This window comes from Bos javanicus, chromosome 13, assembly GCF_032452875.1.
Source record: "Bos javanicus breed banteng chromosome 13, ARS-OSU_banteng_1.0, whole genome shotgun sequence".
In the NCBI taxonomy this organism is placed as follows: Eukaryota; Metazoa; Chordata; class Mammalia; order Artiodactyla; family Bovidae; genus Bos; species Bos javanicus.
Window position 1 is genome coordinate 37,960,272 of NC_083880.1, and position 16,979 is coordinate 37,977,250.

The 16,979-nt window shown below is 46.6% G+C and overlaps 1 protein-coding gene across 2 annotated transcripts in view; it reads right to left on the reverse strand.

The window, feature by feature from the left end:
* Positions 1-16,882, reverse strand: part of BFSP1 (beaded filament structural protein 1) — a 38,709-nt gene extending 21,827 nt beyond the window's left edge. Inside the window, exons 1-2 of one of the 2 annotated variants that reach the window (XM_061436305.1) lie at positions 16,137-16,882; positions 10,786-10,846 (exon numbers count right to left, since the gene is read on the reverse strand). In XM_061436305.1, coding sequence (XP_061292289.1) covers positions 10,786-10,846; positions 16,137-16,510 — 435 coding nt within the window. In that variant the 5' untranslated portion in view covers positions 16,511-16,882. Of the gene's footprint in view, positions 1-10,785; positions 10,847-11,979; positions 12,078-16,136 lie in introns of those variants that run through there. The other variant, XM_061436307.1, reaches the window with a different exon arrangement.
* Between the last annotated feature and the right edge of the window lie 97 nt (positions 16,883-16,979).

The window sequence follows — 16,979 nt, forward strand, 5'->3', positions numbered from 1 at the left end:
CATGGGGTGGGTGTGAAATCTGAACACACAGACCACTGGGGGTCTGGTTAACAGGCAGACTGCTGTTTGGTAGGTCTGGGACGGCGTCCGGGATTCTGCATTTCTAGCAGAGCATTGGGTTAGCCCACTGGACCTGGTCTACCACAATAGCTCTCAGGCAGGGGTGATTCTGCCCCCCTCCCCCGGGGACATTTGGCACAATCTGGACATACTTTTAATTGTCACCATTTGGGAGGTGGAGTGCTACTACCGGCATCGAGTGGGTAGGGGTCACAGATGCTGCTAAACATCTCACAATACATAGGACAACCTCACACAACAAATAAACCTCCAGTCCCTAATGCCAATAGTGCCAGGGCTGAGAAGCCTTGATCTAGAAAATTCAGGGAGAAACAGTATGCTTGCATGCCAATAACCTTAAAATTGCTTCCCTGATGGCTCCCGTGGTAAAAATCTACCTGCAGTGCACAAGATGCAGGTTCCGTCCCTGGGTGGGGAAGATCTTGTGCAGGAGGAAATGGCAACCCACTTCAGTATTCTTGCCTGGAAAATTTCATGGAGAGAGGAGCCTGGTGGGCTACAGTCCATGTCCGGCTCTCACAAAGAGCTGGACATGACTAAGAGACTAACACAGTTTCGAATTATGGTGCTGGAGAAGCCTCTTGAGAGTCCCTTGGACAACAATCAAACCAATCAATCTTAAAGGAAATCAACCCTGAATATTCATTGGAAGGACTGATGCTGAAGCTCCAAAGCTTTGGCCACCTAATGTGAGGAGCCAAATCATTGGAAAAGACCCTTATGCTGGGAAAGATTGAGGACAGGAGGAGAAGGGGGCGACAAAGGATGGGATGGTGGGACAGCGTCACTGAATCAATGGACATGAATTTCAGTAAACTCCAGGAGATAGTAAAGGACAGAGAGGCCTGGTGTGCTGAAGTCCATGGGGTCGCAAAGAGTCAGACAGGACTTAGCAACTGAACAATGATAACACATACACAACCTTAAAATCTGACACATCTGTATTTGTTCTAGAGCCTCTCATCAGTGAGTTGAGTTTCTAAGACTAAGAAACAGGTTTCCCTTAACACTGAAACCTTTACTTTAGAATGAAGCTAGAGCCCTATTTTATACCATTCAAAAACGAACTCAAAATGGGTTAGCTGCTACTGCTGCTAAGTCGCTTCAGTCATGTCTGACTCTGTGCAACCCCATAGACGGGGGCCCACCAGGCTCCCCTGTCCCTGGGATTCTCCAGGCAAGAATACTGGAATGGGTTGCCATTTCCTTCTCCAACGCATGAAACTGAAAAGTGAAAGTGAAGTCGCTCAGTCGTGTCTGACTAGCGACCCCATGGACGGCAGCCTACCAGGCTCCTCCATCCATGGGATTTTCCAGGCAAGAGTACTAGAGTGGGGAAATGGGTTAGAGACTTAAATAATTTTATACTGAAACAAAACTCCAAGAAGAAACAGGAAAAAACCTCCCTGGCATGGGTGTTGGCAATGAATTTTTGGACGTGACACTTAAAGCACAAGCAACAAAATAAAAAATTGGCAAGTAAGACTATTTCTTGCTGCTGTTTAGTCGTTCAGTCATGTGGCATCTTTTGCCACCCCACAGATTGTAGCCCACCAGGCTTCTCTATCCATGGGATTTCCCAGGCAAGAATACTTGAGTGGATTGCAATCTTCTTTTCCAGGGGATCTTCCCAACCCAGGGACCAAATCCACATCTTCAGCGTCTCCTGCACTGCAGACGGTTTCTTTACCACTGAGCCACTGGGGAAGCCCAAGCAAGACTATATCAAACTCAAAAGCTGTGCATAGCAAAAGAAACCATTGATGAAGTCAAAAGACAAACTATCGAGTAGGAAACCTTAATTTTAATAGTTTTCTCCCGAGGACTGTTGACACTTATCTTGGGACCACCCATCTTCAATACAAAATGCATTTTTTAGCATGAATGCTGAGGTGAAGAGTGTTTGCTCCTTTAAAGTTGGAAATGACACAACAGAAGGTTGAATGTTCTTACCAAACTTTTTGATAATTCACCAACTTTTATCTCATCAATCTTCCTTTGACCAACCAAACAGGTGTGAAGAAGTATTTGTGCTCTTAATAAGAAAGTAATATGATGTGTGGAATTGACTTAAATGCTTCAACAATTCAGTGATATGTTACAGGGCCAAGGACCTTGTTCCTCTCCCAAGACACCTCTGCCTTGCATTTCTACCAATACCTGAGGCCTTGCTAAGTGCATTTTTACTGACTTCCTAATGACTTATTAAAAAGCACTATGAATGTTAGCAACAGGCTCTCATCCATACAGGTAGAATGTGGTCTGCTAAAATATTTAAGATATTCTCCACCCCTGCATGAACAGAGTTAAGACAGTCAAGGTATGTGGACAGGACAAGATATTCTGAGACACTTGCCCTCCTGGTACTAATAGGGGTTAGGGTCATCATGCTGAATTGTCCCTGGGAGAGCACAGCATTACTGATGGTCTCACGCAGACGCTCCAGGGAAGGTGGAAGGCCCCTTGGAGGTCCTGGTGAATGGGCTTCTAAATTACTCAGAATTGTCACATAGCCTGAGGAAGCCTCTTCAACAGAGAAATGCTGAAGGAAAGGAAGCCTGGTGTCTTCCCAGCAGTGGAAAAGGGCTGAGGAGCCAGAAAGATTCCAGGTAATCTACAGACCCCAAGGGAAAAAGAGTCAGGCCTCAGGAAGGATAGAAACCAGGGCAATCCCAACAAAGCAAGTAGCAGCGGGCTGTGGCCTGGACACCAGGATGACCAGCTCCAAAGGCACTTATCTCTGCCCCTCAGGAGCAACATCTCTGAGAGAGAGCTATGATTGGCCCACATGATCACGTGACTGTATCTTGCTGACAGTCCTACCAGGACCACACTGACAGGAAGGAAGGTCCAAGGGCTCAGGAGTGCAGCCCTGCCCACTTCAGGCACAGTGGTTCCTGGTGGAAGCGCCTCTCAGCTCCAAGGAGCGGGCCCTGCTTAGTAGGAACAGCTAGCCCTGGGGCCAGAGGTGGGGCAGTGCTGGGTGCAGACGTGTGAGGCAGCACTTTGGGATGTTTTCCTACCTGCCCCATCCCTCGACCCCTCAAGACTGCTGAGGATGGGGTGGGATAGGGAATTCTCAAACATCTGAAACTGTCACCAAAAATTCATCCACAACTGATACACAATTACTGGACTGAAGACCTTTTGTGTTATGCCTTACAAAGGGCTATCCTTTTGTAAAAGTTTTAGAAATAGAAGGGACCCTAGAGGCCATGGGTCCTCAGACATTTTGTAGCCACATCCTGCAAACAAAACATCTCAGGGAAGCCAACATATAGAAGCAAAGCAGAGATGTGTTTCCTAAGGGACATGATGGTTGGGCGGAGGCGGGCGCAGATAGGAACCCTGACTGTCCAGCAACCCTCCTCCATCAGATGCCCTTCAAGCAAATCCACGGACCTTAAGGGCTCTGCCTAAGACAGCTCAGAAATGATAGAGTCTCAACTTACAGACAGGGAGACATGGAGCCAGTGGGTCATTCAGCTGATTAACAGAAGTTAACAGGAGCTAACAGGCCTGGGGTCTGTCCTGGACTTCTCCCTACTAGTCAGGAGTTGAACGCTGAGTCCTGACCCCACCCTGCAAGGTGCCTTCTGCTCTTCCCTGACCTTCCTCTCAGGGTCAAGCCCAATAACCCCTTAGGTCCCATCAGCCAACTTTTTAAACTGCTGAGAATGATAACAAAAGGCCAGCCCACATTTGCCCTTAAAAGAGAGATTAATCAGATGCCCTGCAAGCACATTCTCTCGCTTTGAAGACAATCATCTGATAAACTGCCCGGAAAAACTCCCAAAGGTGAGTCGCTGCTGCTGGAATGTGCAGCTGCTGGTAGAGGGGGGTAGAATTCTTTTGGAAGTGTTTTCTTTTGTTTGCACCAGAATTCAGAAATGTGTGGACGCTTGTGTTTTTATTATGCTTTTGGATGCTGTCAGCTGCAGTTTCAAAAGCTCCACCAGCAGAAAAGCGTCTAGATTTTTCCAAATCAAGACTCTGAGCCAAAAGTCTAATTTTAGAAAATGCTCCAACCCTGATACTGTGTTTTACATCTAGTTGAGTGGTTCGCAAAGTGTGGTTCCTGGACCACACTATCTGGAAATGATTTGAAAAATGAAAGATCTGGTGGATCCCACACCTATTGGATCAGAATTTCTGGGGTGAAAGGACGAGGAAACTGTTTTAACACACCCTCCACGTGTTGCTGATGCTAGATCCACTGGTCTAGACCATCTTTCTTCAGGGGGGCTTCTCGAGTAGCTCAAATGGTAAAGACTCTGCCCACAATTCGAGAGACCTGGATTCGATCCCTGGGTCGGGAAGATCCCCTGGAGGAGGGCATGGCAACCCACTCCAGGATTCTTCCCTGGAGAATCCCTTGGACAGAGGACCTGGCAGGCTACAGTCCACTGAGTTGCAAAGAGTTGGACACAACTGAGCGACTAACACTTTCACTTTTGAGACCATGTTTTAGAAAGGGACTGGAGAAACTAACTGGAGTCCAACATACCCTTGAAAAATCAACCTTGCTAACTCAGCCACAGAGATGCTGGAAATCCATTAAAAACTTCAACTGTCTGTCAGTTCAGTCGCTCAGTCGTGTCGACTCTTTGCGACCCCATGAATCGCAGCACGCCAGGCCTCCCTGTCCACCAACTCCCAGAGTTTACCCAAACTCATATGCATCGAGTCAGTGATGCCATCCAGCCATCTTATCCTCTGTCGTCCCCCGTTCTCCTCCTGCCCTCAATCCCTCCCAGCATCAGGGTCTTTTCCAATGAGTCAACTCTTCACATGAGGTGGCCAAAGTATTGAAGTTTCAGCCTCAGCATCAGTCCTTCCAATGAACACCCAGCACTAATCTCCTTTAGGATGGACTAGTTGGATCTCCCTGCAGTCCAAGGGACTCTCAAGAGTCTTCTCCAACACCACAGTTCAAAAGCATCAATTCTTCAGTGCTCAGCCTTCTTCACAGTCCAACTCTCACATCCATACATGACCACTGGAAAAACCGTAGCCTTGACTAGACGGACCTTTATTGGCAAAGTAATATCTCTGCTTTTTAATATGCTATCTAGGTTGGTCATAACTTTCCTTCCAAGGAGTAAGCATCTTTTAATTTCATGACTACAATCACCATCTACAGTGAATTTGGAGCCCCCCAAAATAAAGTCTGACACTGTTTCCACTGTTTTCCCATCTATTTCCCATGAAGTGATGGGACCAGATGCCATGATCTTAGTTTTCTGAATGTTGAGCTTCAACTGTCTGTATCTACACCCAAACCAGTCCAACTAAAAAAATTTAAAAAAACAAAAAAACCAGCTGCTGGGACTTCCCTGGAGGTCCAGAGGTTAGGACTCCACGCTGCCACACTTCCAATGCAGGGGGCACAGGTTCAACCCCTGTGAGAACTAAGGGGAACTAAGATCCCACGTGCTCCCAGATTGGGCCAAAACAAAAAAAAAAACAAAACCAACTTCCTGCCTTCCACCACCAGCCTCCTCCAAAACTCTGCTTCCCAGATCCTTCTCCTCTTCTCCAGAAGTTCATCCCCAGCCTCAGAGGAATTCTTGTACGTACGAAGGCTTGTAGGCCTGAAAGCAAAAGTGCTTTCACCTCTTAAACTCCCTCACCTCTTGCTCTTTTCCAAACATGTTTAAGATTCACGACTCACACAGAAAAACACACATGGCAGCTTTAGGTATTTCTTTACCCTGTTTTCAAGTGAAAGCCTTCAGCTAGAACTTACAGCATTTTAAGATTCTGGGAATTTTTTTTTTTTAAAGAGAAATCTTGAAGTCTACACCTTACCATTTATATATGTAAAACAATGAGTCCTAGAGATTAGCCAAACCCAACTATTTAAAAATCATCAGGTCAGTTCTAGTAACTTCTAATGGAGCATAGCCTATACAAATACTGAAACCCTATGCTGTACACCTAAAACTAACATAATATTGAAAATCAACTATTACTTCATTAAAAAGTTAAAAATAAAAAACAAAACAATTAAATGCTAATGGAAAAAATAAAGGAAGACCCTGTCCATACCTACCAAGAGTGAATGGGGGGCTCTGAGTCATTTAGATTCAGTGAGGGTGAGCTCCTGCCCTGACAGAGAGGTGATATCCCACCTCTTTTTTTGGGTAAAAAACCCAAAATCCTCAAGGCTGTTCCAAGGTTCCGAGAGCTGATGCAGGGACCTCTCCATTCACTGCATTTGCATCCTGTGTTCGTGATTTCTGACATATCCAAATCTACTATTCACCCTGTATTCTTTTCCAATTGATTCATGTTTATTGACATGTATTTAAAAAGAAATTTTTTTTAATTTCTTAAATTTTTTAAATTTTTAAAGAATTTTTTTTTATAGTTTTAAAACTATTTTTTGATCCAGCCCTGTCAAATCACTTTACAGATAATTTTCTCATTTTGGCATCAAGGTTGTTGATGTTATAAATACATCTTTCCATTACCTTAATTATTTCTAACATTTCTTTTTTTTTATTTTATTTTATTTAACTTTACAATATTGTATTGGTTTTGCCATATATCAAAATGAATCTGCCACAGGTATACATGTGTTCCCCATCCTGAACCCTCCTCCCTCTTCCCTCCCCATACCATCCCTCTGGGTCGTCCCAGTGCTCCAGCCCCAAGCATCCAGTATCGTGCATCGAACCTGGACTGGGGACTCGTTTCATATATGATATTATACATATTTCAATGCCATTTTTAAAGAATTTTTTTTATGTCATCCGCTATAGACAAAAGGTAGTCACAAAAATAAATTCACAGCAATTCCAAAGCTATCCCTCTACACACTCCCACTCCCCTGGGGTTACAAAGCCACATCTGGAGAGAACTAAGCTGGTGTCCATCGTATCAGGTGACCTACAGTAACAACTGTAGCAGGCAGGTCACATCTACGATTGTGTCACTGAACCTTCACCAGCCATGCAGACAAACACCTGCTCTTGAGGTGGGAACCGGCATTGTTCCCATTTTCCAGATGGAGAAACTGAGGTGCTGAGAGAGGAAGCCACTCACAGTGGAGTGAGGAGTCCTAGTAGCAGGTCACCCTCCTGCTCTGGACGGCACAGCTCTTGCGGGGAGCAGGGTCTCCCCTGCACCCGGGAACAGCCATGCTGAAGCCTGTGTGGCCCCCGCCCACCCTACCGCCTGGTTCCATCCTCCCACGGAACCTTCATAACATCCCCACTGGACTCAGATCCCAACCGTCCACACGCTATGTCACAGAATGAAGCGAGGAAAAGGGTGGAATGCCTTTCCCTTATTTTCCATTTTCTATTTCTTATTTGTCTACTGGGAATACGCACTGCTTTTGTAATAGCAGAAAAATCGAAGGTTTGAGCTTGTTTTTAAGTCGCATCACTTGCCACCAAAGGTTAAACGGACTAAGTTCTGTCTCTTGCTTCTTTGAGGAAGGCCCAGGATGACACTCTGCAGGGCAGGCGACAACCTCAGTGCCATGTCCAGAGGGGGCCCTACCTACGGTGAGGACAATTACAAAGCAGAGCGAGCCGTTCGGGGCGCGGGGAAAGGGCTGAAAAGTGCGTAAAGCTGATGGCGGTCAGCTTTCTCTGTTCCCAGAGGCCTCGGTCTGTGGACACAACAGTAGCCCCACCTGGGAGCCTGGAATTTCTGCCAAAAACAATGGGGATGAGCCATGGGTGTCAGTCGAACTGCTGAGTGAAGTCGAAGGCTAATAAGGCCCAAATCAACTCAGACTTCCAACCCAGCTCAGCACACAGCCAGTCACTGAACTGTGTGCACAGGACCCCTCTGCAGGACACCCTTCCTGCCAACTCTGGGCTCACGACTGGGTGCCCACCTGCCCAATTGGCCTGAGACCGTCCAGTTTCTATCAATCGACATGTGTGATTACTAAAATTTCCTTCACTCAGTGTCCTGACTTGGACAACATGTCAGACATTCACACATGGACAGACACAGAAGAATCACACAGTGGGTGATATCCACGAAGCAACACGCAGTATCCCAAGTGTAGTTCTGACCCTCCCACCAACTGGCAGAATAGTCCTGGACAACAGAGATCGGACAAAGCCAGGGGACTAGTAACCAACACTGAGCAAACCCTGACAGTCTGAAGTCCCTGCCTGGAGTTCCATGTGGAGAAGAACCTTTTTTTAATTTATTTTATTAAAATGCAGTTGATTTACAATGTTTTGTTAATTTCTGCTGCATAGCAAAGTGACTCAGTTATATACACATAAATATGTTCTTTTTCATATTCTTTTCCATTATGGTTTATCCCAGGATATTGAATATAGTTCCCTGAGCTCTACAGCAGGACCTGTTAATTTCTGCTACATAGCAAAGTGACTCAGTTATACACACATAAATGTGTTCTTTTTCATATTCTTTTCCATGATGGTTTATCCCAGGATATTGAATATAGTTCTCTGTGCTCTACAGCAGGACCTTATTGCTTATCCAGTCTCTATACAATAGTTTGTATCTGCTAATCCCAACCTCCCACTCCATCCCACCACCACGCTCCTTCTCCCTGACAAGCACAAGTCTCTATATTTGTGAGTGTGTTTCTATTGTATAGATATGTTCCTTTGTGTCATAGTTCAGGTTCCACATATAGTGATATCATATGATATTCGTCTTTCTCTTTCTGACTTACGTGATTAGTACAGTAATCTGTAGGTCCATCCATGTTGCTGCAAATGGCATTATTTAATTATTTTTTATAACTGAGTAATATTCCATGGTATATATGTGTGAATGTGAAAGTTGCTCAGTTGTGTCTTAGGGATCCCATGGACTATACAGTCCATGGAATTCTCCAGGCCAGAATACTGGAGTGGGTAGCCTTTCCCTTCTCCAGGGGATTTTCCCAACCCAGGGATCAAACCCAGGTCTCTCGCACTGCAGGCAGATTCTTTTCCAGCTGAGCCACCAGGGAAGCAGCTTCTTTATCCATCTGCTTTATTCATTCATCTGTTGATGGCTATTCAGGTTGTTTCCAAGTCTTGGCTACTGTGAACAGTGCTGCTATGTACATAGGGGTGCATGTATCTTTTCAAATTATGGTTTTGTCCGGATTATGGTTTTGCCCAGGAGTGAGATTGCTGGATCATATGGCAACCATTTGGAGAAGACTCTTAAGGCCACATCTGGGTGCAACAGGGAAGGGTGACAGATTTTATCAGCAATGAGGTTATGGGTGGGGAAGAGGAGAAGGTGAAAGCAGCCAGGTACCCTGAATAAGCAGCCCTTCAACTCATCAGTCCCCGTAGGTCCTTCCTTCTGACATTTGAGCTCCAAAATGATCAGAAAAGGACCATGCTCAGACCTATTGGCCACGGATAACCTCTGCAGTCCAAGATCACTCTGCTATCTGGTAGTCGAGCTCTCCTGGCTACAGCAGAAAGATCCAGTCAGTTAGGAAATGCTGGAGGATCCAGAAAAGGAAACTGCCCCGGCAGAGAACAGTTCCCCCTAAGCTCCGGTACCTCCCTCACGGAGACAGTTCATACTTCGAGAGTGAGGAGTTTGAGGGGAAAAGGAAATTTCGTCCTCTGTTCTCGTGGGACTTTCCCCGGGGAGGAATCTTCTCAAGACTCTTAGCCAACAGGATACGGTAGCACTGATCCAAGTAACTACTGCCTGGAGCAAGTCCTCTCCCAAGTTTGGTGCAAACCACAGCCAGCCTCTGTGACACTGACATCCTGATGGCCGAACAAAGCAATGAGCTTCATTGTCTAGAGATCTCTCACAAGCTCGTGTAGCTTGTGGGATAGGAGTGCATGGGGGTGTGTGCACTCACTCACAAAGATTTCATTGAAGTTACAAAGCCATGAAGGACGGCAGCAGACAGACACAGAGAACAGACTTGTTGCCAAGTTGTGGGGGGAGGGGAGGGATGGATTGGGAGGCTGGGATTCGCAAATGCAAATTATTATACGTAGGAAGGATAAACAACAAGGTCCTACTGTACAGCTCATAAAACCATCAGTTCAGTTCAGTTCAGTCGCGCAGTCATGTCTGACTCTTTGCAACCCCATGGACTGCAGCATGCCAGGCCTCCCTGTCCATCACCAACTCCCGGAGATTACCCAAACTCATGTCCATTGAATCGGTGATGCCATCCAACCATCTCATCCTCATCCTTAAAACTGTAATGGGAAAGAAGATGAAAAAGAATGTACATATATGTATAACTGAGTCACTTTGCTGTACAGCAGAAATTAACATTGTAAATCAACGGTACTTCAATAAAACTTTTTTAAAAAGGAGAGTGACCCCAAAAGACATGGAGGAGTCTCGAAAGAACACAAAAAGGAGGCGTGTGGAACAACAATCGTTCAGCCGCTTAGCTCAATCCCACCATGCTATGCTATGCTATGCTATGCTAAGTCACTTCAGTCGTGTCCGACTCTGTGCGACCCCATAGACGGCAGCCCACCAGGCTTCCCCGTCCCTGGGATTCTCCAGGCAAGAACACTGGAGTGGGTTGCCATTTCCTTCTCCAGTGCATGAAAGTGAAAAGTGAAAGTGAAGTCGATCAGTCGTGTCCAACCCTCAGCGACCCCATGGACTGCAGCCTTCCAGGCTCCTCCATCCATGGGATTTTCCAGGCAAGAGTACTGGAGTGGGGTGCCAATCCCACCATGAATCTACTCAAACCCCAGGTCGGGTTCTGCTTACCTTGTTGAGTCGTTCCAGCATCTCCTTCAGCAGCAGTTGACACTCACACTCATTTTCATACCTGCAGATGGGACACAGAAGGCAGAGTGGGACATTCAGTCAGCCTGAGTCCTGCGCCCTTTCTTTATGGGAAGCAGGAGCTGATGCTGTCTTTCGGAGCCCACTCACCCTTTCCCAACCTTCTCCATGGTATACATAGGGGGCGCCATACATGGAGACCCAGCCCCAAGCCCCCAGCACCCCCTCCTAGCCACCCAAGGATGCAGGAATCAGACCTTAGCACAGCTGTCACCCTAGGATCGCAGTTACAATCCTGGGGGCTGCCCTAAGGTTCTGCCTCAAACACCACTGCCCTGACCTCACCTGGCTATCCTATACTATTGTATTCATCCACCTGAGACAGCTTTTCTGGACTGTGTCCTTTGATCCTTACAAAACCCTGGAAGAGAGCAGCTGCTGTTACCCCTATGTGAAAGATGGGGAAACTGAGGTTGAGAAACTGGCCCGAGGCCCCTGTAGATGCTCTGGGCGCTTCACTCACAGCCTCAGCATCTGTCAGAATCGTTCTGCACACCCAGAGCCTCCCCTGGGCTGGGGGGCAGGGCAGACTGGACAGGTCAAAGAGCCAGTCAGCCTGGAAGCAGCCTGCAAGCTCCGGAGTGGGGACACACACGTCCCGGCTCCCTCCCTCCCAGATGGGACCACAGACAAGGGCTCTCCACCCCACAGGTGGGCGCCAGTGGTCACAAAGGGTAACTTGCCGGATGAGGCACCACTTGGTCTTTCCCTGCCTCCCTCACTTCCCCACTCCCCAACTGCTGCTCCCTGACACCATCCCCCAAATAAACAACTTTCTCAGGCTCAGCTCCTGGAGGACTTCACACATAGAGGGGTGAGTCAGGATTCAGATGTGAGCCTGCCACATCTACCACACTGCCTGGGTAGAGCGGGGACACCACCAAAGTTATAAGCATGCACAAGATTAAGAAAGCAGCCAGTGCTAGGAGCACGTGTATTTTTTTTCTCCTAGTCTGCTTCTTCCCTGGAGTCCTAAAAAAAAAAAAAAAAAAAAAAAGCTAAAGATCAAGGAAGCAGAGAAACACCAGAAATCATTCTGATCAGAACAAGGTTCCCTCTAGGGGGAATTTCATCCCCTGAAGAAAAAGAGAAAGCCCCTTCCGCAATGACCCCCACCTCACTTCCTGTAAGCTGTCCCCAGTATCCATCCTAATAGGAGATAGGAAGCCATGTTTGGAAGCCACAGGGCTGCCTAGAATAAAGACTACATTTCCCAGCCTTCCTTGCAGCTCAGTGTGGCCATGTGACTCAATCCTGACCAATGGGAAGCAAGCATGCCTGTGGCCACTTGAAGATATCTGTGGTAAGAGATGGTGTAGGTATGTCCTTCTACATCCCTTCCTCCATCTTGTCCCTTGAAACACCAATGCTGCCTTCTTGAAGGCCACACACAGCCTTGTGGGCCTTGATTACCCTAGGGTGCCATACTAAACTGCTAGCCCAGACCTTACACAAGAAAGAAACAATCTTCCACTTGGAATAAGCCAATGTTAACTTGGAATTTATTTGTAGTTGAAACTAATCCTACTCAGCACTTAGCCCAACCTACAAAGCCTGGCTTTCTGTATCCCTGCACACCCATGCCACAGGTTCAAGTTAGGACTTTACACTGACAGGTGCTGGGAAACTGCAGCTCAAAATCAAAAGTCCTGACCTCAGGGAAGAACACTGTTCTCAGTGTCCCCATTTCCAGAGCCATCCAAGAAGCTCAGCTGTAACCAGTAAGCAAAATATATGTGCATAAGTTTTTCTTTTCACACCAGGATGTCACATTTAGCAGTTTGTTTTCTGTGTGGCTCTAATGAAGCCAGAAATGATTTTTTTTTAAATAGTTAATTCCCTTTAAAAATAAAACTGTTAACAAAATTTAATTTTCTTACTGCTTTTTCCTGCTAGAAACATCCAAGAATTTCTATACCTTAAAAACATATTTAGGGATTTCCCTGGTGGTCCAGTGATTAAGACTCCACACCTTCAGTGCAGGGGACCCAGGTTTGATCCTTTGTGGGGGAACTAAGATCCCACATGCTGCACACAGCCAAATACTTTTTAAAAAATAATTTTTAAAATGTTTAAAACATACTTAATAAACAAGATATTAACCTAGTTTCATGCTGTAGACAAGTCTAGGTATTATATTAAAGACGGGTGATCTCATTATAAAGAATTCATGGTAAGAATTCATAATATATTCATATATTCATAGAAGTGAATATAGAAGTGAATTCATAAGGTGGAAAAAACCACTTTGGCTTCAATCGTCTGACTGACAGAATTAATTTTAGCTTTCAGCAATTTGGATAATTGACTCATCATTGTATTTTGTATGCATCATTGTATTTATAGTATTTTGGTAGTTTTGTTTTATAGTTTTTATTTTATTTAGCCTTTCTTTGATGTGCTAAAGACCTGATTTTGAAATTATACAACTATCCAGGTAAAGAATATGCCTAACAAGGCTGCATATACCTTCCTGTTTCTGCATTAATTTCACCTATTTCTGGCTAGTCATCACCACACCTCTGGAATTAAACCAAACTCAGTGTATGTCCCCAGTGTACTACAGATGTGTATAATTTTTACAATGATTTTCTAATCTCACTACCCAATTTTAATTATCAAAACTTCTCTAAGGGGGCACTGGGAGGGAATAAACTAATGAGAATTATCAAATAAATCAGAGAGCCTGAGGGGCCTGCTCCATGATGGACACACAACCCAGAATCAAGTAAAATCAGGAAAACTCAACACAGCCACCCTCCATTGAGGGCTCCCAGGAGTCATGCTTGCCCAGTCAAATCACAGCCGACTGTGACCCAAGGACTGTGGCCTAGGTAAAGGCCATCTGGGGATCTGGGGTATCCAGATGACCCATGGAGCTGCCTTGTGTCATTCACCAACATTCACCTCCATTGCTTTAGGTAACATGAACTTTATATGAGTGAAGGCCTCACTCCACAGGCGTCCAAGGAAGGTTTCTCTCCAAGACACAGCATTCTGAAAAGGGTGTGAGCCTCCAGGCGAAAAACCCAAGTTCAAGTCCTGCCACCCACAGGCCCTCTGCAAACCTCAGTTTTCCCTTGAAGAGCTATAGGGATTTTCAGGTGCCTTCTTCCAGGATCAAAACCAGAAACAGGGACTTTCCTGGCAGTCCAATGGTTAAGACTCTACACTTCCACTGCAGGGGCCAAAGGTTCAGTCCCTGGTTAGGGAATTAAGATCCTGCATGCCACACAGCACAGCTAAAAAGAAAGAAAACCAGAAACAGCAGGACTGATGGAATGAATGCTTATGATCAGATAAACAGGCTCGATATACAATGCTGAATAACCTGTTCACATCTGGGGCTGAGAATATGTAATACAAACACAGAGCACATTTGAAGAAAACTCTCCAGCTACCCTAGACCAGAGATCCTCAAACCTGGCTGTTCACTGAAATTACCAGTGGAGCTCATTAAATATGGAAATCCTGGGCTCCACTTGAGGTCTCAGATCAGGTCTACCTCTGAATTTTTTTCATTAATTTATATAATTTTTAAACATATAAATCTCTTACATGGTCAGAGAATTTTTTAAATGACATCAGAAAACGTTAAGTTAAAATTCTCCCTCTACCTCTGTTCATCCTCTCTTATCCTCATAGGTAAGCAGTGTTGTTAGGTTTCTGTGTGTGTGCTTGTGTCCTTTTGCAAGCAAAAAATCTCTATGCCTCCCCCTGTCTTTTTAAGATAGATAATAATAACACACTATTTTTTTTTACAATTGCATAGAATTCCATTGCATGAATGAAGCACAATTTCATAACCTGACTCCTATTAACAGGCATTCAGGTTCCAAGTCTTAGTTACTGAGATCATGCTGCAGGGAATATCCTTGTGGACATGTCCTTTGACACCTGCTTGAGTATCAGAGGGAACTGCCCAGTGGCGCTAGTGGTAAAGAACCCACCTACCAAATGCAGAAAACATTAAGAAATGCTGCGGGCTCGATCCCTAGGTCAGGAAGATTCCCCAGAGAAGGAAATGGCAACCCACTCCAGTATTCTTGCCTGGAGGATTCCATGGACAGAGGAGCCTGGTGGGCTACAGTCCATAGGGTCATAGAGAGTCAGACTACACTGAAGTGACTTAGCACACGCACACACAGAATATCCGAGGATAAATTCCCTGAAGCACCCAGCTGAGTCAAAGTGCACACTCATTTATAACCTGGAAAAATGTTGACAAATTGCTGAGCATCTTTTTTTTTTTTTTTTTTAACAGCTTTTAGGGTGATTTTAAAGCATTATTCATTCTATCAAAAGGGGGCACATTGCCCAGGACCAGGACTTTTGAAACTTCAATGTTTAACTTAAATGCTGAATCACCTGGGGGGGTCTTGTTAAAGTGCAGTCAGATCCAGGAGCTCTGGGGGGGGGGCCCCAAGAGTCTCCTTTTTTAACAAGCTCCTGGGTGATGGGAAACTGCTGGTCCATGGATCGCACTTTGAGTAGCCAGACCCTAGAGGACACAGGTTGAAACAATGTCCAGGTGTCAGCTGTGATACAGTGAAGACAGTTAGACTTTGCATGTTCAAGACCTGAATTCCAATCCTGATGCAGCAGTCACCAGCTGAGTGACCTTTCCCCTAAATCAATACATTGTCTGAATCCCAGTCTGTGAAATGGGTGCAATACCCTCTATAACAGGATGAGCCTGGAGCATTAATAAACATCCATCATGGGGTGGCAAAGAGTTAGCCTCGACTTAGCAACGAACAACAACAATCTCAAAAACACTATGCAGAGCAGAAGGAGCCAGACACATAGAATATGTCTAGAAGATTCCATTTTTTGTGAAATTCTAGAACAGGCAATAGTAATCTATAGTGACAGAAATCAGAACCCTGGGCGCCTCCGTTGAGGGGACTGGGGAGGGGGAACCAAAGACTGGGAAAGGGCAAAAAGGAACTTTTTGGGTAGAGGAAATATCTTGTTTTAGTAGTTAAATGGGTACCTACGTTTCTCAACTCATTACACGATGCTCTTGAATGTGTGCATTTTATTGCATGTAATTATATCTAGATATTAAGATAGGTTTAAAAAGTAAATTACACCATTTCATGTGACACGGCATCACAACGGAAGCTAGCCCTAGCTCAGGAAAACGCACCACGTGCGTGCCTCCGCGGAGATAAAGTCACCGGTCGCCCGGAGATCAGAGACTGCCCTCCCAGCCCAGTGGCCGCGCGCTCCCGGCCCGCGCCGCCTGTCACCCTAGAGGCACCGCTTACTTGCTCCGGAACTCGTCGAGCGCGCGCTGCGCCTCTGCGCCCTGGCGCTCCAGCCGGGTGCGCTCGGCCGCCAGGTCCCGGGCGCGCTGGCGGTTGCCGTCGACGTGGCGGGCCAGGGCATCCTCGGGGCCGGCCAGCTCGTCCAGGCGCTGGAAGGCGTCCAGCTGCCTCCGGAGGACGGCATGGCGCTGCTCGAGCGCCCGGGCCCGCTGGACGTGAGCGGCCACGCGCTCGCCGAGCCCCTGCAGCGCCGCCAGGTTCGGCGCGGCCGCCCGGGCCTCCGCCAGGCGGTCCGGCTCTGCGGCGCGCGGCGCCTCCTCGGCGCGCTCGTACTGCTCCTTGCGGGTTTGGAACACGTAGCTGCGCCGGTACATGGCTCCTCCGCGGGCGGGCGCACGGCTGGGTCCCGGAGGCACCTAGCCGAGCCAGCAGTCCGCTAAATAAACATCGGAGGCCCAGGGTGCGCAGCTGGGACGTTCCAGAGCGTGTCAGCTGTCTCTCCACGCGGCGCCCAGCCTCGGGAAGAACAAAAGAGCGGCGGGGCCCGCTTTTGTGCGCTGGCTTAGCGGCCCATAGAGCTCTGAGGGTTGGAAGGTTACCCAGCGCCATGAGGGTTTTGTTCCGGGATTGTCGAGCCCGTTGCTTTTGAGTAAATGGAGGGTCAGGAGGACAAAAGAAGCATACCTTTCTTCTGACTTGTTTCCACTGTGGAATTGCGAAGAAAGCCCAAGGGGGGCTTGTTAACCTTGGTCTAGCTGGAGAGCTCAAGGACCCCTGGCTTTGTCTCTTCTCTCTCTTTCTGTCAAGCTCTCAATTCTAGAGCTTTTTAACAATACCTTTTTC